The 24631-nt window shown below is 49.4% G+C and overlaps 2 protein-coding genes and 1 long non-coding RNA gene across 5 annotated transcripts; 2 read left to right on the top strand and 1 right to left on the bottom strand.

Annotated features, from left to right (window-relative positions):
* The first annotated feature begins 3207 nt into the window (after positions 1-3207).
* Positions 3208-12746, top strand: RPP40 (ribonuclease P/MRP subunit p40). 3 transcript variants are annotated; one of them, XM_006073155.4, is made up of 8 exons: positions 3213-3547; positions 5356-5500; positions 6721-6789; positions 7455-7550; positions 8340-8465; positions 10668-10866; positions 10991-11125; positions 12217-12746. In XM_006073155.4, exons 1-8 carry the CDS (start codon positions 3425-3427, stop codon positions 12413-12415), a joined length of 1092 nt encoding a protein of 363 aa, XP_006073217.2. In that variant the 5' UTR covers positions 3213-3424; the 3' UTR covers positions 12416-12746. The 3 variants fall into 3 exon arrangements, with proteins under 3 accessions (XP_044782614.1, XP_006073217.2, XP_006073218.2); XM_006073156.4 differs by lacking the exon at positions 3213-3547 and adding an exon at positions 3934-4412; XM_044926679.2 differs by lacking the exon at positions 8340-8465 and having other exon boundaries at positions 3208-3547.
* An 81-nt stretch (positions 12747-12827) lies between these two features.
* On the bottom strand, positions 12828-18877 carry LOC123328738. Its single transcript, XR_006543769.2, has 3 exons — positions 18610-18877; positions 17770-17953; positions 12828-12965 (listed from the first exon to the last, which is right to left on the bottom strand). It is a non-coding gene; the product is annotated as an uncharacterized LOC123328738 (long non-coding RNA).
* A 37-nt stretch (positions 18878-18914) lies between these two features.
* On the top strand, positions 18915-23758 carry LOC112579157. Its single transcript, XM_045162343.1, has 3 exons — positions 18915-19316; positions 19695-19770; positions 21963-23758. The coding sequence occupies exon 3, from the start codon at positions 22497-22499 to the stop codon at positions 23529-23531; it is 1035 nt and encodes a 344-aa protein (XP_045018278.1). The 5' UTR covers positions 18915-19316; positions 19695-19770; positions 21963-22496; the 3' UTR covers positions 23532-23758.
* Positions 23759-24631: the final 873 nt, after the last annotated feature.

Here is a 24631-nt window from a genome sequence, read left to right as displayed (position 1 = left end):
ACAGGAGAAGGAAGAAGTAGCCTTTGGAAATATGCCCAGAGAGTTCTGTGCTTCACAAAAGCCCTGCCTCAAGGAAACTTCCACTGGAGCCTCGCCTCCCTGGGAATAAGCAGAGCCTCACAGTCCCAAAAGGCGATGGCACCCCACTCCAGTACTCTTGCCTTGAAAATCCCATGGACGGAGGAGCCTGGTGGGCTGCAGTCCATGGGGTCGCTGAGGGCTGGACACAACTGAGCAACTTCACTTTCACTTTTCACTTTCATGCATTGGAGAAGGAAATGGCAACCCACTCCAGTGTTCTTGCCTGGAGAATCCCAGGGATGGGGGAGCCTGGTGGGCTGCCATCTATGGGGTCGCACAGAGTCGGACACGACTGAAGCGACTTAGCAGCAGCAGCAGCACAGTCCTGAGGGAGGGGAAGTACCCCCTGCAGCCCCTCCTAGCCCTCCGGTCTCACCTGAGTTGGGACGGGGGTGGGTGGAGCAGCTCACAGACCCACAGCCCCGCTGAAAGGCCTAACAGACGCTCCACCACATCGAAGGGCGCCACGTCAAGCACAGACGACAGTGGGAAGAACTGAGAGCCTCATAAGAGAAAAACTAGGTGAACCCAGAGAGGAAGAGGGACGGGAAACAAGGACACAGAGGGAATTTCAGCCTCCCACACCTCCTGCTACAGCAGAGAGCAAACACAGCTTAACTTCCAGCCATACAAACAAGCCTCACACTGAAAGCATATTTACTTATACCCAGGACATAGTATCCCATCTTTCAACAAAAAGTAACAAAGTGTTCTACAAAGGGAAAAAACACAGCTTGAAAAGACAAGAGCAAGCTCAGAACCAGACTCAGATATGGTGGAAACTGCAGCATGATTGGCTCAGGAATTAAAATAACTATGATTAACATGCTAAGGGCCCTAATGGAGAAAGTGGATGACCTGAGAGAACTTGCTCAGTCGTGTCCGACTCTTTGCGACCCCATGGACTGTAGTCCACAGAATTCTCCAGGCCAGAATACTGGAGTGGGTAGCCAGCTGTTCCCTTCTCCAGGGGATCTTCCCAACCCAGGGATCGAACCCAGGTCTACCGCATTGCAGGCTAATTCTTTACCAGCTGAGCCACAAGGGAAGCCCAAGAGTACTGGGGTGGGTAGCCTATCCCTTCTCCAGTGGATCTTCCTGACCCAGGAATGGAACCGGGGTCTCCTGCATTGCAGGCAGATTCTTTACTGTCTGAGCTATCAGGGAAGCCCCCTCGTGAGAACAGGTGGGTAATATAAGCAGAGATGGAAACTAAAGAAGAATCAAAAGGAATGCCTGAAGTCAAAACTAATGTAACTGTGAGACAACGGCAAAAGGTGTAACATGCAAAGAACAGCACAACCAGAGGGAAAGAGAAAGGAGCAGAAGAAATATTTGAATAATGGCTGAGAATTTTCCCCAATTAATGATAAACACCAAACCACAGATCTATGAAGCTCAGAGAGCGCTATGCAGGCAAATACCAAAAAAAACCAAACAAACAAACAAAAAAAACCCTACACTAAGACATGTTATATCTTAACTGCAGAAAAATCAAGGACAAAGAAACGCTTGAAGAAAGCAGAAGAAACAAACACCTTACCCCTACAGGGACAGGGATAAAATTTCACCTGATGTCTCACAAATCATGCAAGCAAAACTGAAAAATCCCTTCAACTTAGAATCCAGTGAAATTACCCCTCAAAAGTGAAGGGACATACACTTTCTCAGACAAACAAAAGCCAGAGGAGACACCCCCCAGCCACAAGGGCCGGCAGACTGGATCAGTGCTGCGCACGGGCTGCGTGTGGGAACGGCCCAGGACTCACTGATGGCCCGAGCCTGACCAAGTGATGACCACCTAGGCTCCTGGGCCACAGGACAGCCCCGCTGGAGGGCTGCATCGTCCACGGGAAGCCCCCGCCCTCAGCCCACCCACCCACGGCTGCATCCTTCCCCGGCCCGTGAGCTTGTGCCCTAAACCTCGGCTCTGCAGCCTCCCAGGCTCAGGCTGTGGCCTGTGGCTGGAGACCGTGTCTCTCGACAGGTCAGCCGTGGGGGGATGAGACCGGCAGCCACGGCGGGCAGCACTCTTCAGAGCTCCTGGGAGTCAGCTTGTTTGCAGGCCCCCGAGTCCTCTGCTCACGCGGGACAGGGTCCTGATCCCAAACTCCACCCCCGACACCTGGAGGAAAATGGAGCTGTCCAGAGTGCTGGAATCGCTGAGCCTGGACGGAGCCCTGTCCAGCCCGAGGGGCTGTGCCCTACAGGCCCGGAGCACACAGGGCTAGAGCCCCAGCTTCAGGAGGAGCCTGATCCAGGCCCAACAGGAGGGCCGTGGCTCCTCTGCCCTCCTCACGAACTGGAGCGCAGACGGGGAGCGAGGCCTTCGGGCTGAACACCTGCTGTCTGCTGCAAACCCAAGTTAAACTGGCACTAGCACCACTTGGGAAGCCCAGACTCGCACATACTTATCTTCTAAATTGGGCTTTCCAGGTGGCTTAGTGGTAAAGAATCCACCTACAATTCAAGAGATGTGGGTTCGATCCCTGGGTCAGGAAGATCCCCCGGAGAAAGCAATGGCCACTCCAGTATTCTTGACTGGGAAATCCCACAGACAGAGGAGCCTGGCAGGCTACAGTCCATGGGGTCGCAAAAGAGTTGGACACGACTGAGTACTCACGCATCCATGCATCTTCTAAATTATTTAACTTCTATTCTTCCAAATCTTATAGTAAAATTGATGCTCCAGAACGTTGTACCACAAATATTCTATTGTTTTGCATTCTCTCTGCATAGAATTGGGCTGTGCAGATTCCAGTTTGAGAAGTGTGTAGTAGTATAGTACTTGGAGTTGGTCAGAAGATTAGATGGAAAAACGAATTATCACTGTAACTTTAAATAGCAACAAATTATTAAAAGCGGTTCCAAAAGGCTATTTTTCTTTCTTTCTTTCTTTTTTTTTTTTGGTTGCGCCGGCTTCTGGGATCTTCATTGCCCCAACCAGGGATTGAACCCTGGCTCCAGCACTGAATACTAACCCCTGGATGGCTAGAGAATTCCCCAAAAGGGTATTTTTAAAAGAATCTTAAAAGTGGTTCTGAAGGAGTCTTAAGGAGTCCTATTGAAGGTATTAGACACAAACCTCCTTGACAGTTTGGGAAGGGGAAACCTGGGGCCCAGAGGAGGGAGTCTGGCCAGAGAATTCATTCCGGACAGTGCACCTTTCCTGTATCCGTCAGAGAGCTTCGGCTGAGGTTCCGGAGGCCTAGCCCCGCCCCCAGAGCTAGCCCCGCCCCTATCCGGGCAGCCTCCGCACGTGCGCCCTGCCGGCACCGCGCACGTCCGCGGGGCGAGGAAGGGGCGGGGCGAGCCGAGCCTGGAGGGTCTGCGCGGGGAGAGCATGGCCACGCTGCGCCGGCTGCGAGAGGTGCCCCGGCACCTGCTGGTCTGCGAGAAGTCCAACTTCGGCCATGACAAGTCGCGCCACCGGCATCTCGTGGAGACGCACTATTACAATTACAGGGTGAGTCCTGGCCCTGGGTCCGCGAATCGCGCACCCTCCCTCCCGCGAGCGCGGGAGGCTCGGGGAGAACCGGGCTCTGCTCCGGGAGCCAGTCCTCGTCGCGCGGAGGGGCGGGGCCCTCGCTCGGCATGCTGGGAGCTGTAGTCTCTCCGTGGTTCCAGGCTCGTGTGTTAGCTCGCTTCAGGACCACAGGTCCCAGGGTGCACCGGTGCGGGGCGGTGCTCCTCCGTCGAGGGCGGGGCAGGGTTCGCGGGGCCTCTAGTCTCTTACTGTGGCCTGGCCCCGCCCCAGGCGTGCTGCGCCCCAGGGGCGGGGCCGGGAGGCGGGGGCGGGGCCGGGAGGCGGGGGCGGGGCGGCCTCCCTCCTTCCCCAGCCGCTGGCTTCTTGCGCCCGCGCGCCTCTCCGGAGCGGCGAGCCCAGTCACGTCCGGGAGCTGCTTGCTCCTCTAAACGGCTTACGGGGTCTAGTTTGATCCCTGAAAAGCTTTTTCTTCTGCCCGCTGCTCTCCGCCTTGTCCATCCAGGGCGCCAGGGAGGCATTTGGGCAGCTTTTGGCAGAAATTCGCCTCGGCGGCCTTGCCCGCAGCGATGTTTGCTGGTGTTCTCTGGAAGTGTCGCCCGCCCCGGGGCCCTTTTCGCGGCTGAGGCGTCAGTGGGGTTAGTGACTGGACCTGCTGAGAGGAGGAGACACCCCCTGACTCCCGGGCAGTGTCTGCTGGGAAGGCTTCACCGACCCGTGCAAGTGGGGAGGGCTCCAGACTACACCTTGAAATGGAAGCGCGTGAAGCCTCACACTTTTAAGATGATCAGCCTAATCCCAACTCAGGCCTCACTGGCCAGTGTCTCAGACACAAGTGGCGACCCCGGTTAGTGTCCCCGCTGTGGGAGAGTGGCCTTTTTCAAGGTGTGGAGCAGCCGGGCACCGCTGGAAACCTGTTGGGTGGAACGTCTCTGCTCTGGATGGATAGCTGTTCACAGACAGCCGTCTGGGAGGTGCACCGTGTCCTCCCCAGGCCACGTGCAGAGCTTTTCTGTCGAGGCAGTGGCAACACCCAGCTGACTTCTGCTTCCATGCAGCCTCTTACTAACCAGTGTCCCTAAATTCCTTACGCCCTAAGGGACAGTTCCTCTGATTCCAGCCTGGTACCAGGATACACAGATTTGGGGATATTCACTTGTACTTATTGAGTCCCTAAGTCATGTCTGACTTTTTGTGGCCCCACAGACTGCAACCCGCCAGGCTCCTCTGTCCATGGGATTTCCCTGGCAAGAATACTGGAGTGGGTTGCCATTTCCTTTCCCGGGGGATCTTCCTGACCCAAGGATCAAACCCACGTCTCTTGCATTGGCAGGCAGATTCTTTACCGCTCTATTTCCCTAAAAATTAATTAATGTAGTGAGAGGAACAGGACATCAAATATATTGCTTATTTTCAAAAGATAAAACGCAAGCAAGAGTTTCCCATTAAAATTATTTTTTCATTCAATTTTCCTATACTGTGCACTTGAATTCAGAAATGGAAAACTTGAATTGTTAGATTTCTCATTTCCTGAGATTAGTAAATTAATTTCAGAGTTTTGTTGAAAGTTGTGGAGGAATGGTTAGTAGCCTTAATTATGTTGTATCATCACTAAATCCTGGGTGTTGATCTTCGTGAAAATAAAACTTGTTTAAACCTATAATGGAGTATAATCTGCAAAAAGACTGAATCACACGCTATACACATGAAACTAGTATAATACTGTAAGTCAACCATGCTTCTATTGTTAATAAAAAAAAGTAAGTTTTTTATATTGTATATTCCAATAGGTTTCGTTTCTGATTCCTGAATGTGGGATACTATCAAAAGAACTGAAAGATCTGGTCATGGGATTTGGACCCTATTACTTTGTGAAGGGTTTACCTCTTTCTGAGTTAATCACACACGAATTCATCAATACTTTTGTCAAGAAAGGTAAGAAAAACCACGCAGTGTCTGTGAACATGCTGGGATGCGGAAGGCAGGGAGGCCACATTGCAATTCCAGGGCTCCTGCCGTGTTCGAATCAGACTGATGGAGCTCATCTGCGAGGTCAGGCGTGTGCGGCCCGCCCTCCGCCCCTCAGTAGCTCAGCCTGCTCTGTGCATCCTCAGGTTTGGTTTCTGGTTCCGCGGGTCTGCACGCGTCCCGTGGGGGTGTTGTCACACAAGGCTCGTGGAGAGGAAGAGCTTTCAGGCCTTGTGCTCAGATGCGCTGCCGTCGGGCGTGGCTGCAAGGACCGCTGTGCTCCGTGCAGTGCCCGCAACAGCCGTCTCAGCATGTTGGTCTCCTGATGCAGCCACACTGCCGTCTACACGGCCAGGTGCTGACAGGGGCCCAGCCTATTCCGCTTGGACCCTGCGGCCCTCAGTCCCATCTGTGTCTGCTGGGTTGACTGGCTTGTTCCAGTTACTTCCCGGGAGCCACTCCAGCGTCTTTAAGGATCCGCCCTCACTGCAGGCATCACTGCACAGGAGCCACTGGCCTCTTGTCGTCAGTCTCGCCGACCTGATTCCTTTCGTTGGTTTTGAAACTGGATGCTGAGGAATTCCCCGGCGGTCCGGTGGTGAGGACTCCAGGCTTTCACTGCCCAGGGCCTGGGTTCAATCCTTGGTCAGGGAACTAGGATGACACAAAATGCATGGTGCAGCCAAAAAAAAATAAAGTCTGATGCTCTAATTGCTAACGATGTGGGCCCGGGCACGGCAGGCACTTTACCTGGGTGACTCGACGTCACCCAGCAACGATACTGTGAGATGGACTGCAGCCCCCGTTTTACAGGTGAGGAAATCGAGGCTCAGGGAGCCCGAGTGGCTCTGTTGACGTCACACAAGCTCTTGGCAGGTTTGAGTCCCACCCGAAACTCGGCCTGGCTGGCGTGTGCGCCGCCTGCTCTTGCACTCTGGGCCTCTCGGCAGCGTCCGCACAGCTGCACGCGTGTGCTGTGCCGTGGCAGCCGGCTGGCACAGACCGGCCCTGGTGGGGATGTGAACAAACTGGGCCTGGCCTCGTGTGTCCTCCACCTTCACTTTGGCCAGTTTAGGGTTATTGAGTGAGCGGGACCCGTAACCTGGAAGATTGGTTATCATATTAAACTAATCCACTAACGTTTTGCAGATTTTTTTTCTTAATTTCTCCTCTGGGCTGTCTTTCAGGTTCGTGCTATGCACTGACATACAACACAAATATTGATGAGGATAATACTGTTGCCCTGCTGCCAAATGGTAAGCACACTCAGTTTTCCTTCATTCAAGGAAATGCATACTGTAAAAAAGAAAAAGTCAAAATCGTACAGGTATGAGTAAAGTGACGGTCCACCCCTTCATCCAGCTCCCCTCAAACTCATTCCATTCTTAGCAGGCACTCTTACTACCAGGTCAGTATTTATTTTTCTAGACACATTCTGTGAATTTAAAATCACACATACAGGTTGTTCCTTTTCTTTAAAAAAACATGTATTATATCACACTCTGTTGTTTCTCAATTATCTTTTTTTCCCCAAGGTCTGTCTCCTAGACATCTTTCCATATCAGTGCATACAGTTTTAATTTACTATTTTTAATGTCTTGAAAATATCCCAAAGAGGTGTACCATAATTTGTTTATTCTTTCTTTAATAAAAAGATTAATTTCTAGTTTCACTATAATAAAGAATGTCTTTGTACATGTAATTATAAATAATACTCTTGTTTATAAGTAATATATATATGGATAAATAATATACTTGTATTATAAAAAGATCTTTATGTGCACTGGTATTTAACTGCTCAATTTGCCTTGCTTTCTCTTAGAGAACATGTTATATTTTTATTTTATTTTTTAACACCAAAAACATGAGAACACATTATATGTTTAATGTCTCTTTATGGGAATTATTATTTGATTTATAGGGAAATTAATTTTATCCCTGGATAAAGACACTTATGAAGAAACTGGACTTCAGGGCCGTCCATCTCAGTATTCTGGCAGGAAAACCATGAGATTCAGTAAGTTTGGTGCTCTCTCCATCAATTTCTAACAAAAGGTAGTGGTCTTCTGTAGCAGTTCGAATTTACATGTTTGAACTGCTTCTCTTCTCTTTGTGTAGAAGCAGTGTGGCTTAGTCTCGTCTTTAAAATTCCTCATCAGAGAGGATGAGATCCTCCTGTGCAGCATGGTGACTTTAGCAACTGCATCTCATAAAGGTCGTAGACGTGGACCTGGTCTGTTAGAAACCTATGTTTCAGGTCACAGGTTCAAAGTAATGAACCCAACTTGTTCTTCGTTTTTTAAATTTTGCATTTAAATGTGGTTGATTTGCGGGAGAAGGCACTGGCACCCCACTCCAGTACTCTTGCCTGGAAAATCCCATGGACGGAGGAGCCTGGTAGGCTACAGTCCATGGGGTCACTAGGAGTCGGACACGACTGAGCAATTTCACTTTGACTTTTCACTTTCATGCATTGGAGGAGGAAATGGCAACCCACTCCAGTGTTCTTGCCTGGAGAATCCCAGGGACGGGGGAGCCTGGTGGGCTGCCGTCTATGGGGTCGCACAGAGTCGGACACGACTGAAGCGGCTTAGCAGCAGCAGCAGCAGTTATTAGCTCAGTTCCTGAAATGCCCATCACAAGCAGAGTTTTGATTTGGTAAACCAAAGGGAGGGCAAGGAGGGCAAAGTGACTCTTTTCATCCATGAATTTTCCAAAACTCCTGATGTTTTTAATCCAGCATGTATTGCACAGTGCAGGCTGAGTGTGTATGCATGAACTATTTATTCCTCTCCATTTTTTAAAGTTGTTTCCATTGATCTGATGGATTTATCCTCTAACCTGGACTCCAAGAAGTATAAAAGAGTGTCTTGGGCCTTCAAAGAAAAGAAGCCGTTGAAGTTTGATTTTCTTTTGGCATGGCATCAAACAGGTATGAAAAATAAATTGTGTGATAACGATACAGTGGTGGTGAAATCTAGTTGTTAGCTGCAGGGGCACAGTGAGGATGGCGTGGTGATTCAGCCTACTGGTCAGGGATGCTGCGTACCTACATGGATATGGGTGTCCGCCTCTTCCTTGCCACCCACAGACCATAGCCCGCCAGGCTCCTCTTTCCATAGGATTCTCCAGGCCAGAATACTGGAGTGGGTAGCCATTCCCTTCTCCAGGGGATCTTCCTGACCCAGGGATTGAACCTAAGCCTCCCTCCCTAAAGATTCTTTACTGTCTAAGCCAGCAGGGAAACCCTTACATTACTTAAGTTTACCAAAAAAGTGAAAGTAGTGCTCAGCATGTGTCTCACAGCGAACTTCCGTGGAGGTGGTGGGCACCCCGGGAGGGAGAGCGCACCCCCAGGCTCCCTCCCCCAGAACCGCACTCAGCGTCTTATCCTCATGCCATCAGAGCTTTGACCTGGGTCTGTAAGCATCTGTGCTTTATCTTGATGTATTTCACGCATCTGTTAGCAAGCTGTGTCTTAAGGTGATTGCCTCTTCGCTTTGTGCCATTTGGAACTAACGGAAGGTTTGGCAGGGACGCTCTGCTTTGGGACAGCAGGGAGCCTGTAAGGTTTGTTCAGGAACCCGTGTGGTCCCTCTGGCATCCGCATAGTTCAGGATCGTCCAGCCGGCTGCCTCGTCTCCCTGGGTTACGTGTCCTTCCAGAGCTCTTGAGGATGGTCTCATAGCAGCTGACCTTTCCCGTTTCTCTCCTTCCTCCCTCCAGCTCAGCTCCAGCAGCCTTGGCCAGAATGTTTTAAAGTAACAATTCTAGTGATGTATACAAACTTCTTCTTTGACATTGCAGGGTCATAATCAGGCATGTTGTTAAATGTCAGATTAAATTTGTTGTAACTTCTACTTGATTGGAACAATACATTGTTCACCATACATTCTGATCTGTTTACAACCACCTCACTCTTTGGCGAAGTGTTATCTTTGGCCCAACCCAAGATTATAAGGAATCAAAGCATCATAGTTACCGTGGTGTGGTTCTCTCACTTGGAGAAGAGGAAAGCCCTGGGTCCGTTTTGGAAGTAGGCCCCTCTGTCTGCTCTTCCTGGGAAGGTCGTGGTCCTTGGGTCCGGCAGGGTTGCCAGCGTGAACCCTGGGTCTGCATTACCTCAGTGCAGCTTCTGTGTGTGTGGTGTGGCCCCAGGGCCAAGAGGCCGGCATCTCAGTGGCCTGGAGTCTATGGAAGGCCTCCTGTGTGTTGGGTTCTGGAGAGCTCTGTGTTCTAAGACTCCTAGGTATTTTAGGGGCTTGTTGAGACCTGTGAAAGGTCTGAGGCTTTTGCCCTACTTGCAAGCTATGAAGTTAGCCTGCGCCGTCTCTTGGGCACTGGCGGGAGACACGAGATGCCCAGGGTCAGAAGCAGAGGACCGAATTACTCCCAGCAGTCGCAGCGGCCAGAGCATCAGCGTTTGCACCAGCTCACCAGGTCCCGGTTCCTACAGGGGGCCGCTCAGGCCAGTGACTGGTGCAAGCAGGGGGCAGCTGTTCAGAAGGGCAGCCTGGAGCCTCAGGAGTGCAGACCTTTTATCCTGGGCAGTGAGCCTGCTGATCTCTGCCCTGGAGGGAGAGAAGTGGGAGGGAGGTACTCTTTGTAATATGCTGGACTGTTCGCAAGCCTGCCCCATGCTCCAGGGCATCACTGTTTCCGTCTTCCAAGGCAACCGGAAAATGCTTCAGGACCCCCTGGGTCTTACTGGGTATCGAAGGCAAGCTGGACTGAGGTTCTGCCACTCGGCTCCTCTTCTGTCTTCTGTTTCCAGAGTGTGCAAGATACGCTCCTTTCTGTGTGTGTGTAGAGTTCACGAATTTTGAAGCATAAGCAAAGCTTTGGGTTTTACTTACTAGCTCAAAAGTTGCTTAGTGGAGCAGATGATGAGAGCAGTGTGGGTTGAATCTGAAAGCATTCGGATTTTCCAGGAAGACAAATGTTGACATAACTTTGGCTCTAGGAGCTGGAAGCAACTTAAACGGTTTTACTTTGAGTAAAGCTTTGTACAGCGCCCCCTGGTCTCACCTCACCCTCCCAGCTTCCCGAAACCCTCAGGCGGGAACGGGGTGGGCTCAGGGACTCGCTGAGCGTGTTCACACTCTTCAAGCGGCCTTATTTGGTGTGTCTGAAGGTGCAGAAGGATCCATGATGATGTCATACTTTTCCGGTTACGGAATTCAGGAGCATCAGCCAAAAATAGCACTGAGCACGACGCCGGACCTGCGGTGCCCCGTGCTGCGGAGCGGCCTGCTCGGGGGCGAGCCGGAGGCGGCCTGCAGCGCCCACGAGCTCTTCGACTGGCTGGGCGCCGTCTTCAGTCACGCAGACCTGTGCGTACGAGGGGGCTCCCAGGTCCCGGCGGTCTGGGGCTGGCTTCTCATTTCTAACAGGTTTAGTACTCTGAAAGTGATGGAGTGATGGATATAAAGGCGTCTTCTTTCTTTTTTCTTGCAGAAATAACGAGCCTTATAATTTCGTATCGACCTACTGCTGTCCACAGCCGAGCGCGGTGGTGGCCCAGGCATCCCTGTGCTCTGTCACTGGTTTCCTCCTCCCGGAGCGGATATGTGTCCTGTTGGAGCAGCTGTGGTGAGAACGCTCGTTCTGTCCTGGCGTCTGCACCTCCGTGATGTTCTGGGGGCGGCGCTCGTGATGCAGGTCCCACAGTCCTCCTGCACACGTGTCCTTTTCCCCTCTTGCTTGGGTTCCCGTGCAGTAACGTCATCACCTTGTGTGATGTAATTAGTTATCCCTGGTGATGTTGCTGCACCCTTGTCCTTTCGGAAGGAGAAGAGCTGAACTGTGCTTCTTGAGAACAGACTGCTTGCTCTTCTTGACCCGCCTCGCCCAGACAGTTTCAGCGCAGTCAGTTACAGGATCACGTAAGAAAACAGCGGAGCTCCACGGATCACATGCTGGTCTGTTTTACATGTTGGAGTTCTGCAAAATGCTTCACGTTTTGAAATGGGTGGGAAAAGGAGCTGACCACATCTGAATCCACATCACGTCTAAGAGCCAGCCTAGCCCTAACATCCGTGAGTCCCTGGACGCCAGTGACACGCCCCGGGCTGCGTGGTGTAAAGCAGCACAGAGTTTCCATTCCGGGAGGCGTCACGTAAACGGCGTCAGGCCACCCCAGTCCCTACTGAGAAGACTCTAGAGTGAGCCTGGTACCTTCGAAGTCATCACTTGGAAAATGTCAAAGATGTAGCTGTTGAGGCTTTTCCTTTTTAAATCCAGCATCCCTTTTTCATGTTTTTGCTTTGTGCTTTGATTTTTCTCAGTTAAGGTTGAAGTTTCAAAAATTTTAAAAGAGAAACCCGATGTTCTGCAGTGTCTCAGTCCACAGAACCCCCGAAAGCAGGACTCTTAAAGAGGGGAAAGGGTTCTTAACAGAGTTTGTGGAGACGTTTTTGTGTTCTTTGAATCATATATGTTCTCCCACAGTAAAGGTAGGAGCCGCTAGAGTTTGTCCTATGCGCTGCATAGTGATGAACCTTTACTGAATTCACAGCATAGCACCAGGTGAATTTCTGTCTTCTGATTTTTATGAATAAAAGCTTAGGTGGAAGCTTCATAGGAGCATCTGAAATGCCATTGATCCTGAATAAGTAAAAATGAAGATAAATGTGACCATCCCTAAGTCTCCCTGTTTGTTAAGAAGTGTCTGTCTTTTTCAGTCGCTACTTTGATGAACCAAAGTTGGCCCCGTGGGTGACGCTGTCCGTTCAAGGCTTTGCAGACAGCCCTGTTTCCTGGAGAGAAAGTGAACACGGTTTTCAGAAAGGAGGAGAACACTTATACAACTTCGTGATCTTTAATAATCGGGACTACTGGCTTCAGATGGCCGTGGGGGCAAACGACGACTGTCCCCCGTAACAAGTGCAGCATTTACAACCACGCTTGTCGATGTTTGTCATCGTTCGTGGTGGCGTGAGGACTGTTCGCTCAGCCTTGGATGAGGTTTCTCAGGTCAGCGCCTGCCAGCATCTGCTCTGGACTTGGGCCCCTCCTCTGTGCACGGCCGGGCCTACTGTCCAGCGGAACCTCGCAGCTGGTGTCTCCTCGTCCATGTGAGCCCAGGGGGTGGGCGACTGCCTGGTGCCTTGGGCCAGGATGGCCAGGGACCCGGGGTTCTGGGACCGTTGGGTAAGATGTGCGCTGTGACTAGCTGTCTCACATAATAATAACAGACAGTCCTTACATCATACTCAGCAGAGCCAGTTCCTGCATTGAGTGCTGTTCATGTGTTACTTCGCCTGAGTCTCACATCAGTCCTTTGAGGGAGCATAAGCTGCTGAAGTCACCCTGCTTGTGGGTTCAGGACTGGGCCTCAGGCCAGCTGGTTCCTGCTTCTGGGTGAGGAGGGATGTTTAGATGCTGTACATGGTTAAAGAGCGAGTTGCAGTAACTTACAAGGGAAGAGAATCTGGAAAAGAACATATATATAATACATATTTATGAGGAAAGTGAAAGTGTTAGTTGCTCAGTCGTGTCCGAATCTGTGCGACCCCATGGACTGTAGCCCACCAGTCTCCTCTGTCCATGGAATTCTCCAGGCCAGAGTACTGGAGTGGGTAGCCGTTTCCTTCTCCAGGGGATCTTCCCAACCCAGGGATTGAACCCAGGTCTTCCTCATTGCAGGCAGATTCTTTACCCTCTGAGCCTATGTGTGTGTGTATATGTAAAACTGAATCCCTGTGCTTTATACCTGAAACGAAAGTGACATCATAACTGAACTACAGTTTTTGTTTAAAAATGGGATTTCTCTGGCAGTCCAAATGATTAGGATGCTGCGCTTCCAATGCAGGGTGTGCAGGTTTGATCCCTGATCTGTGAACTCAGGTCTCACGTGCCACACGGAGCAGCCAAAAAACTTAAAAAAAGAAAGGAAGAAGTTGAAAGAACTTTCTTCCCCAGCAATACCTGTCAAGAGCCGTTTTTAAAAATGTATCCATGAACTGCAAAATAATTAAGAATTTTCAAAAGCTAAGCAATTTGGCCACATGAAATTAAATTAGAAATCAATAAAGAAAGATCCTTCAATATCCCCAAATATTTGTCAGTGAAATAACTCACAAGTCAAAGAACAAATCTAAAGAGAAATTAGAATGTAATTTGAAATGATTTTTAAAAAAAACTAGAATTTGTGGGTTCTTGCTAAAGCAGTAGTTAGAGGGTAACTTGTAGCTTTAAATGTCTGTATTAGAAAGAAAAAGAGGTTTTCTATCAGTGACGTCAGTTCCCACTTTAAGAAGCAGTGAAACGAGTAAGTCCTACGTAAGCAGAAGAAAAGGAATAATAGAGGTCAAACTGGCAACCGGTGAAGTGAAAGAAAGATTAATCCAAAAGCTTGTTCTCTGGGAAAATCAGTAGAATTGATAAACCTCCAGCCAGATCAGTGAGGGGAAAAGACCAGGTGCCAATGTGAGGAGTGGGAAGGGCAGCATCACTGAAGACCCCATGGACAATTAATAGGGAGTGTTTGGAGCACCTTTGAATGAATTTAAGAACATAGGTGAAACTGATCAATTCCTTGAAGGACATAAATTACCAGAGCTCCCCAAGAAGAAATAGGTAAAACCTTTCTAAAACCCCTGTGACTTCAGTGGTGAGTTTTAGCAAACGTTTGAAGAAATAATACCATTTCTACACAAATTCCACCACTCATTCTATGGGGTCAGCGTTACCCTGGTTTAAAACTTAACCTAGGTATCCTGGCCTGACAAAAAGCTACCGAACAAATATTCTTTATGAACATAGGTGCAAAAACTTGAAGCAAAAGTTTAGTGAATTAAAACCTATGATATGACTAAAAAAATGTAATATGTCGTGGTCATAGGGTTTATCCCAGGAATGCAGGGTTCATTAAAGATTCACATAATTGTTGCAATCAATCAGTACTAGAAAGGTATTTGACAAAATCCACTGTTGCAAAGAGTTGGACAGGACTGAGTGACTAACACTTTTCACTTTGACTCACACTATCTACTTCTGGTAAAAAATCCTGCAAACTAGGAATAAAGGGACTTTTCCCAATCTGATTAAAAGGCACCTGAAGAAACCCTACAGCTCACATCCAACTTAATTGTGAAGGAATGAATTCTTTCCCCCAGTATCAGGGAGAAATCGGGGATGTCTCTGTTAATCATTGTATTGGAGTTTCTAGACTGCAACCAGACAAGAAACAGAATTAAGAACATCCAAATGGGAAAGAAAAAAATAAAATTGTTTTCTTTTTCACAGATGACATTATCATCTATGTAGAAAATTCAATGAAATTTATAAGGTATTAGAATTAATAAGGGAGTGTATCAAGGCTGCAGGATGTAAAGTAATAAGCAAAAATCAATTATATTTCTATATGTTAGCAACGAACAGTTAGAAAGTGAAATGAAAAACGTTTACAATAGCATAAAAAAATAAGGTAGTTGGAATAAGGGACAAAAATGTGAAAGACCAGTTGTTGCGACCTCATGGACGGTAGCCCACCAGGCTCCTCTGTCCACGGAATTCCCCAGGCAAGAATACTGGAGTGGGTTGCCATTTCCGTCTCCAGGGGATCTTCCCCACCCAGGGATTGAGCCCGTGTCTCCTTCGCTAGCAGGCAGATTCTTCACCTCTGAGTCACCAGGGAAGCCTTAGACATAGAACTATTAAAGACCTAAGTAAACAGTGCTGTATTATACCTTATTCATGGTAAGAAGACTCAGTATTGTTAAGCTGTCATTCCAAAATACAGATTCACCATAGATTCAGCACAACCCCAGCAGGCTACTCTGTATGTAAATGGACAAGCTGATTCTAAAATTTTTGTAGAATTGCAAAGGACCTAGAGTAGCCTCCAGGGCTGTTTTAGAACTTGACCATCCAGCACCCCAAAGCCTCTAGCTGCCCCAGTCTTCTTCCTTCAACGTGAACTTCACCACCAGTCCAAGCAGGAAGTCAGGAGGTGGTGTTTTTCAGTGAGTCCCATTGTGATCTATAGGGATGCCTGCTGTCAGAAAGGAAGTGTTGTAATAAGGAACTTAATTTAGGAGGTGCTAGTTGTTGGGGGCTTCCCAGATGGTGCCAACGTAGGAGACTCAGGAGATCCCTTGGAGTTGGAAATGGCAACCCACTCCAATTTCTTGCCTGGGAAATCCTATGGACAGAGGAGCCACATGGACTGTGGTCCATGGGGTCACAAAGAGTCAGACATGACTGAGCACACACACGTGTAGTTAACACTGGAAATAAGATTTATTGCTGTTAATTCTTTGGAATAATCTGTGGTTGACTAGGTTTTCCAAACTGTATCTGCTGGTTAATACCCTTTTCAACCATTTTCCATGTAAAGTTAAATATTTGGTATAAAAGGGATTTTAAAAGGCTTGACTGGAGGAATTTATGTCAGTAGGAAAACAGACTTATAGATCTTTAAGAAACAAATGTCAGGAGGTTTCTGGAAAGAAAGAAACAAGCAAATTACCAATCAGTCTTCTTAAGTTTGAAGCGTGGGCGTCGGTAATACGGCAACCAGCCAAAAAAGCCAAGCTATAGAGGTCCCTATCTGAGCTAAGATTGTGCTCAAATTCTTTCAGTGTAATTTACCAGGACTTGGGGATCAGAAAGACCCCTGCAAGCGTATTCTTGAGAATCCAGATGAGAGGGAAAAGGTTTCTTTGGGTGCTAAGTTACTGCTATCTGGATCTTCATAAATCAAACTAAATTATTTAGCAGGAAGCCGAGAGTGACCCACCCATTTCTGCAGAAGTGACCAGAGATCAGAGATGTTTATTTTCATCTCTTATAATTGAAGAAATGTTTGTCTTGTTTTTCTGTTGCCCGAGGTTGAAGTTTCTTCCCTCCTGTTGTGTTGCCTGTAAACCCATGAGTCATTTTTACCACCAAACTCCTGGATTCTCCAGAGACGATCGGAAGGATATATATATATATGTGTAAAATATGTGAATACATAGTCATGTATAATGTTTATTATATAATACAAATATTTGTCTATTATATATCATGAATATAATACATAATAAACAATATATAATTATAATAAACAGTATATAATAATTATATAACAGGGGTCGCAAAGAGTCGGACATGACTTCAGTTCAGTTCAGTCACTCAGTTGTGTCTGACTCTGTGACCCCATGAACTGCAGCAGGCCAGGCCTCCCTGTCCATCACCAATGCCCAGAGTTTACTCAAACTCATGTCCATTGAGTCAGTGATGCCATCCAACCATCTCATTCTCTGTCATCCCCTTCTCCTCCGGCCTTCAGTCATTCCCAGCATCAGGGTCTTTACCAATGAGTCGGTTCTTCGCATCAGGTGGCCAAAGTATTGGAGTTTCAGCTTCAACACCAGTCCTTCCAATGAATATTCAGGACTGATTTCCTTTAGGAGGGACTGGTTGGATCTCCTTAGGGACTAAGTAAAAACAGTACCATAAGTGTGTGTGTGTGTGTGTGTGTGTGTATCCTTTTGTCTCTTTGGAGAATCCAGGAAGTGTGGTGGTGAAAATGACTCGTGGGTTTAGAGACAACACACCAGGAGAAAAAAACTCCAACCTTGGGCAGTAGAAAAACAAGACAAACATTTCTTCAATTAGATGAAAACAAATATCTCTGATCTCTGGTCATTTCTTCAGAAATGGGTGGGTCTCTCTTGGCTTCCTGCTAAATGGTTTGATTTATGAAGAGTATTTTGAATTGTGGTGCTAGAGAAGACTCTTGAGGGTCCCTTAGACTGCAAGGAGATCAGTCCTGAATATTCATTGGAAGGACTGATGTTGAAGCTGGAACTTCAATACTTTGGCCACCTGATGTGAAAAGCCAACTCATTGTAAAAGACCCTGATGCTGGGAAAGATTGCAGGCAGGAGGAGAAGGGGACAACAGAGGATGAGATGGTTGGACGGCATCATTGACTCAATGGGCAGGAGGAGTTGGAGCAAATTCTGGGAGATAGTGAAAGACAGGGAAGCCTGGTGTGTTGCAGTCCACGGGGTCTCAAAGTGTCGAACGTAACTTAGACTGAACAACTACATGAAGAATATTATTAATACAGATCTTCTTTGACTTATGATGGAGTTACATCCTGATAAGCCCATTATAATGTGAAATTAAGTTGAAAATGCATTTACTATACCTCACCCACCAAACACACATCACAGCTTACCCTAGCTTACCTTAAACATGCTCAGGACGCTTAACTAGCCCAGTCAGGCAGAATTACCTACCACAAAGCCTGTTTTATAGTGGTGCTGTGACCGCGTATCATTCATCACGTGCTGTGCTGAAAGTGGGAAGCACAGGGGCTGGGAGGAGCGCCGCTGTGTCGGAGGTTCACCGTCGCGGTGGCGGGGCTGGCTGGGATCCGCCCGGCGTCACGAGAGACGCCCTTGCTGCGAGCACACTGCTCACCTGGAAAAAGATCGAAACTCAAAGTGTGGTTTCTGCTGAGCATGTTTCACCTTCGCACCATCGTATGGTTGGAGAATCCTAAGTTGAGACCTCGGCGGGACCACCCGCTTTCCCGTGATGAATTGGTTACTGCAGTTAGGGGTCTGAGAAGTCCTGCAGCTTCTGCATCTGCAGGCTGTAGACCCAGGAGAACAGGTGCGGTCCTTCCACGTCCGAAGACCCGGGGACCAGGGGAGGGCAGAGACCCACACCCCGGCTCAGCACTCGGAGTGCTAACCGCTCCTTGCTTGGCTTTTTTGTGCTATTCGGGCCTTCAGGGATGGGATAAGGCCCACACACCTTTAAGCCTCCCTAGTGGCTCAGTGGTAAAGAATCTGCCTGCCAATCAATGCAGGAGATGTAGGTTCCATCCCTGGGTTGGGAAGATTCCCCTGGAGGAGGAAACGGCAACCCACTCCTGTATTCTTGCCTGGGAAATCCCGTGGACGGGAGCCTGTCAGTCTGTAGGATCACAAAAGAGTCGGACACAACTTAGCAACTAAACAATGCCCGCACTGAGAAGGTTAATCTGCTTTACTGAGTCTGCTGATCCAAACGCTAAGCTCACCTAGGAACCCCTTCCCAGACACCCCCAGAGACGACATTTAGCCAAATACCTTCATACCCCATGATCCAGTCTGGTTGGTGCATAAATCGACTCTCACACTCGTATGGTTACTGTGGCCTGTTGTAATACTTTTGGAGCACCTGGCTTGCACTCAGTGGTTACTGGTGCTGCTTAGGAAGATCAAATCTGACTCTGTTGGCTCTGTTCCTTTAGCCCTTGTGTTTTGTTTTTGCTACAAGTTAATCACCAAAGGGATGATGCCCATAAGCTTAAATTATACATAATGGCCCATCTCTGGGAACCCTGCCTCCCAGGTAATGAGTGTTCAGTTAAATACCTTTGTTTAGCCCCCAGGAAACATCCTAACCAGGCCCACCTGTGGGTGGGAGGAGGGGCTTAACCATCCCTTCCGGGGGCCATCGGGAAACAGGAAGTGGGACTGATGGAAAACAGGACATGCTCGACTTTGCTCCCACCCACAGAAGCCCGACTCTAACAGGCAAGGTGGTTCTTTGGGGCATGAGTCCGTCCTCTCGGCCTTCTGGCTTTCCAAATAAACTTGTCCTCCCTTGCCCCACCACCTGTTCTCTGGCTTTACCAGCCTGTGGTGTGGTGAGCAGTAGGAGCTTGGACTCAGCAACCCTGGAGGCTGTGAGAACAGAAGAAATCGATGACTTGGCTTCTCCTTTTGAGGAAAAGACACTTAAGGAAGATGATTGTCCCTGCCTCGACCAGCTCTCGGCTCAAGCTGACCCAGTAAGTGCGTGCTATGGCCTAATGGGAGGGTGTCTCTGGTCAGCCGGGGCCTTCTCCAGGGCGGAAGCCTGCAGATGCTTTGCTGGGCCTGCTCTCCTGCCCCTCACCCACGGGGCGCCCCGACCAGCATGTGAAGCCGCTGCCCAGCAGGACAGCAGCTGTCTTTGGAAAGAGCTTGATAGGAGCTGGTTTCCTCCCGGAATGAACACTCTTCTCTGGAGAAAGCACTGCTTTATAGAAACAACAGTTGCCTTAAACAGGCCCATGCCCCATTTGCAGAGCAGCAGCTGCAGTGGAGTGGCTCGTCTTAGTTTAGGACGGGAGGACTCACAGGGAGAGGGGGTAGGACTGAATTCTTTCTCTTTTTATCCCCCTTAGGGGTGTGAGCGGGAGGAGCTGCTGAAATCCTTGCCCAGCACCTGAGCACCGTCAGCAGGAAGGCCTCGGCGAGCAGGTAAGATGGAGAGAAATCTGGGCTCTGGGAATCGCGGTTATCGCTCCGTGAGCTCCTTCATGGAGAAGGCAATGGCACCCCACTCCAGTACTCTTGCCTGGAAAATCCCATGGATGGAGGAGCTCCTTCCAAGGAGCCAACAGGCAGGAAAGAGCATGTTCCTGGAGATTTCCTTCGTTTCTTTCAACTAATGATGTAAGTGGAGCCCGTTGCTTTTCCTGGTGAAGCACTCACAGCTGGGTCTCATTTCAGGTAACAGTTGGCGCCTCCGGGCCCCTATCCTGTAAATCTTACTGAGTCGCTTGGTTTTTAGGCCAAACTGCCTGACAGTCTTCAGGCAAGGGACCCAGACAAGGTTGGGAGGCTTGAGAAGAATGTAGGGCAGGCTCTTAGTTCACAAGCGGCCAGAGTTTGTCATGTTTTGTTCTTTGGGGTTTTTTTTAGCCTCTAACAAGGTTCGATCTTTGTTCCTGAGGCTAAGTTGTGGGCAGGTGAAGGCTCCAAGCTCCCCAGACTTGTCTCTCTGTCTCAGTTAGTCAGCTTTGCCCCTGTTTCATTTCGAATCCACTCCGAAGTTCTCAGAGTAAAAGTACCAGCCAGTATATTTGATTTCCTAGTAAGAGCTGACATTCACCATGCACTGTGTTCAGGCAGGCTGAGCGTTCTGTACACGTTCCATCCCCAGATGCTCGCTAAAGACTTTTAAAAAATTGAAGTCTAGTTGATTTTCAATGTGGTGTTAGTTTCAGGTGTACAGCAAAGTGATTCCGTTATTTATACACACAAACACACACACATATATACACATATACTTTTTTTCCCAGATTCTTTTCCCTTGTAGGTTACCATAAAAGATTGAATATAGTTCCCTGTGCTATACAGTAGATCTTTGTTAGTTATCGTATATATAATAGTGTGTGTATGTTAATCCCAAACTCCTAATTCATTCCCCCCAAGAAAACCTTTACCCTTTAGTAACCATGAGTTTGTTTTCTGTGTCTGGCCCACTAAAGACTCTTAAAGCAAGTGTTACTCACATTTTGCATGGAAGGCTAGAGAAATTAAGTAATCTTCCTGAGGCCAGTAGCTAAGTAAGCCATGAAATCAAAATTGCAAGTTATATTTGATTGTGTAGCTGGAGGTTTTAAACAAATTCCCTTATTCACGTTTGAGATTGGGAGAACAAAAAGGAACCGTCTCAGTCATCCACTGCAAGGTCGCAAATCACCCCCAAAGCCTGCAGGAGGCCTTCTGTGCCCTGATGGCGAGGGGGGTGGAAGCTCCAGCATGGTCACTCCCACGGCTGGCCGTCAGCACAGGTCACTGGCTTGGCGGTCAGCTGGACACCTCACCTCAGTCCTGTCCTACATGGACCGCTCGTGTGACTGCTTGGCTTCCTCGGAGCATGGCAACTGACCTTTAAAAAGGAACATTCCAAGAAGACGTTACTCCTTGGCCTTTTGGCTAAGATCAAGTGTAATGTGGGGGCTTCCCGGCTGGCTCGGTGGTGAAGAATCTGCCCGGCACTACACGAGATGTGGGTTCGATCTTTGGTTCGAGAAGATCCCCTGGGGTGGGAAATGGCAACCTCCTCCAGTATTCTTGCCTGAAAAATTCCATGGACAGAGGATGCTGGTGGGCTACAGTCCAGGGGGTTGCAAAGAATCGGACACGACTGCGTGAAAACGCCCACACACATTCTCTCGTCTCCCCAGGACGACGAGCCCCACTGTGACGGCGCTTATGAAACCTGCACTTTTCATATAGCTGCTGACCGCCCAATGGCCAAAGCTGGTCTCGTGCCCAAGCCCTGCGTCAATGCGGGACACTCTACCAGGGCGTGGATCTTGGCAGCTGGGGTTCACTGGGGTGGGGATGGGGGTCACCAGTAACAGATGGACTATAGGCACAGTGGGATACAATCTTTTTCTTTTTTTTTTTTTGCCTGAAGAACATCCTTATTTTCCTTCCAGGCTAATAGCAAAGCTCACCAGTTAGCATGACATGTTGTGTTTACAGCCCTTTGCATGTAAGTGCTGAAATTTTGAATAATGATGTTCAGGCTGTCAAAACGGTCAGTGACTGGTCTCTTCGTTTATTAGTTTAACATTCCCTGCTTTCAAGGTGCTGTCGTCTAGTGAGAGCTTATTAACACACGTAAACCTTAGTGACAGGTGGTGTTGTCTCTGCAGGTGAGGAGGCGCCGTCACCTGGCCGAGCTCACGCTCCTGCAGATCTGCCTTTGAGCCTCTGCTGGGCCCCGAAGTTGCGTTCCTTCCACCCCTCGAACACCCCCTCCTCCGGTGCCGAACACACACGGGGGGCTGAGGAAGCAACAGCAGAGGACACAGCCAAGAGTAAAGACCTTTTAAAAGTGACTTGCAGTTAAGTTGAAGCGGGAGCTCCTGGCAGCAAAATCCTGTAGGCTTTGGCTGATTTTTTGCTGATGTGTTATGCTAGTGGGTCTGGTCTTACCCTTCCGCATTTCGAATAGTATTTTTAGAAACCACCTGTCAAAGTAGTCAAGGTCAATGGTAAGGAAGTCAGTGTTGGGGCAGAGGTCACTGGAAGGAGTCGGTTATTAAGGGCTGAGTGATGTCTCCCCACATTCACAAGCTCAAGTCCTAATATGTCACCTCCACCACCGCCACCACCCCGCCGCTCAGGAGGTGAATATATTTGGGGATCAGGTCTTTAAAGAGGTGATTAAAATCAAAGGACATCTTATGGGTAATGGGTTCTTGTTAAAAAGCGACATTAGGGCTGAGGACGCAGGCGGAAGCGTGTCCGCAAGGCCAGGCCAGAGGCCTCGGGATAAACTGCCCGAGCCATCTGGATCGCAGCCTTCCAGCCCCAGCATGGACCCGAGTGGAGCGCAGGACGAGCTGGCCCCTCACAAGCGCGCTTTCAGAACTGGAGGGGACCCGCCCCCTTCTTCTTTAAGGCCTTTCAGAGCAGCTACCCCTCTGCCTCCAGCACTCTGGGGACAGGAAAAAAATGCATATGTAAAGGAGCCTGAATTAAAAAAAAAAAAAAAGCAACAACGCATGGGACCCACCAGAGAGGGAAGACATCCATTTAAATTCTTGATTTGCATCTGGAGTCTGCTCCATCGCAGACCCGGCGCTCACAGCAGTCTGCTGGCCCGTCTGAGACAAAACGAGGGAGAGGAAGCCTGGCTCCCTGGAGCCAAGAGCAGCCGTCCTCCCAGGACGACACGGTTCGCGGAGTTCGGCTGGAAGCAGACCTGCTCAGCCCTGCCGGAACTGTTAGGGGCCTGCGCTCCGTGGGTCAGAGCAAGCAGGGCCAGAGGCAGAGGGGCCAGGTTGGGGGCGCCAGGAGAGCCGGGGTCCCGCTTGGGCTTCCCCGTCGCCTTCTCAGCCTCCCTTTGGATCCTTGAGCCGCAGATCTTCGACTTTTCCTGCCCAAACCCAAGCCCACCGGCAGAGAACCTGCAGTTTGCAGAGCCACTCCGCTTTGCAAGTGCTGTTTCGTTCCTAGTTTTCTGGAATTCCAGCGACATCAGCAGGAGGCCTGTGCCTTTCATCTTCAGACCCGAGGGCCCTCAGACCTTTGAGGTGAGGATGTGGGGGAGCCAGGCAGCGCCTCAAAGTGCAGCCTCCCTGACGCTCAGCTGCCTTCCAGGGACCAAGATATACCATCTGAGAAAAAGCAAAGCAGGAGACATGCAAATGATGCCACTAACCTCCTCCCTGCTTCCAGCCCTGGCACACCACAGGTGCCCAGTAGATGGCAACTGAACTGAGTTTGCGTTGAAAATAACCGCTTCACCAACTGCAGGCTCCTCAACCCTCCCGAGCGCTTCGGGAAAGCCAGGTTATCTCACTGCCTAGACGCAGCTCCCCTGAGTCCCTGCTCATTTTAAAAAACATTTTGCTAATGCAGAGTGCTAGAGATATTTTGTCCCCAGGATTCAAATATGCATGTCAAGGAGGAAAATGAACTCTATAAAAGTCTTTTTAAAATATCTGTTTGCGTCATAAAATACACAGGGCTTCCCTGGTAGCTCAGACAGTAAAGAATCTGCCTGCAATGAGGGAGACCCAGATTTGATCCCTGGGATGGGAAGATCCCCTGGAGAAGGAAAAGGCTACCCACTCCAGTATTCTTGCCTGGAGAATCCCACGGACAGAGGAGCCTGGCGGGCTACAGTCCGTGGGGTCACAAAGAGTTGGACATAACTGAGCGACTAACACTTTCACTTTTCAAAATACACAGAACTGAAAACTTTCCATCTTAGCCATTCCCACGTGCCCAGGCCAGTGGCCTGAGGCACATTCTCACCGTTGTGCACACGTCGCCACCAGCTGCCTCCAGGTAACTGTCTCCTCTCCCCTGACCTGTGCTCCATGCTGTCTCACTGCGCTAGGCGCACCCACAAGCTCACAGCTCTGCAGTCTCCCTGAGTCTTAGATGGTGTGTCTACCTGCTGAGTGGACATCTGCTGGATTGTTCCAAGGCATCTCAGACCCCTCCTGTCCCCAGGTGCCCTCTCCCACCACCCCTGGTTCCTCCCAAGCCCACTGCTCTCTTCTGCAAACCAGAAGCCTGGCAGCTGTCAGACTCCTCTCTCCTTCAACCCCAGCCCAACACCGAGTCCTGTTGACTTCGCATCAAAGGTATTTTGAAAAAATCCCATCAGCATTTCCCTGTCCCAGGGTGAAACACCAGCTCCTTGGTTTGGTACCAGAGCCCTCCAGGACCCCTCCCAGGTCCCTTCTCCTCTGCTCCGCACTCCTCCTGGGCCCCTAGGAGCTGCCCGATCTCACCCACTGTCTCACAGTCTGGGACTGTCTTGGCTGTCTCAGCTGTCTCGACCGCTCTTTGCTTTTCTGCTGTA

This window comes from Bubalus bubalis, chromosome 2 (genome assembly GCF_019923935.1).
Source record: "Bubalus bubalis isolate 160015118507 breed Murrah chromosome 2, NDDB_SH_1, whole genome shotgun sequence".
Classification (NCBI taxonomy): Eukaryota; Metazoa; Chordata; class Mammalia; order Artiodactyla; family Bovidae; genus Bubalus; species Bubalus bubalis.
The sequence above is the reverse complement of the archived record's forward strand: the minus strand, read 5'-3'. Positions and strand labels throughout refer to the sequence as shown.

Excerpts from the sequence above, each read along its gene's own strand:
- LOC112579157 (XM_045162343.1), top strand. The coding sequence starts at position 22,497 with ATGGGTAATGGGTTCTTGTTAAAAAGCGACATTAGGGCTGAGGACGCA.
- RPP40 (XM_006073155.4), top strand. The coding sequence starts at position 3,425 with ATGGCCACGCTGCGCCGGCTGCGAGAGGTGCCCCGGCACCTGCTGGTC. Across the intron at positions 3,548-5,355 it reads CGCACTATTACAATTACAGG|GTTTCGTTTCTGATTCCTGA; the intron begins GTGAGTCCTGGC and ends ATATTCCAATAG. Across the intron at positions 8,466-10,667 it reads TTTGGCATGGCATCAAACAG|GTGCAGAAGGATCCATGATG; the intron begins GTATGAAAAATA and ends GTGTGTCTGAAG.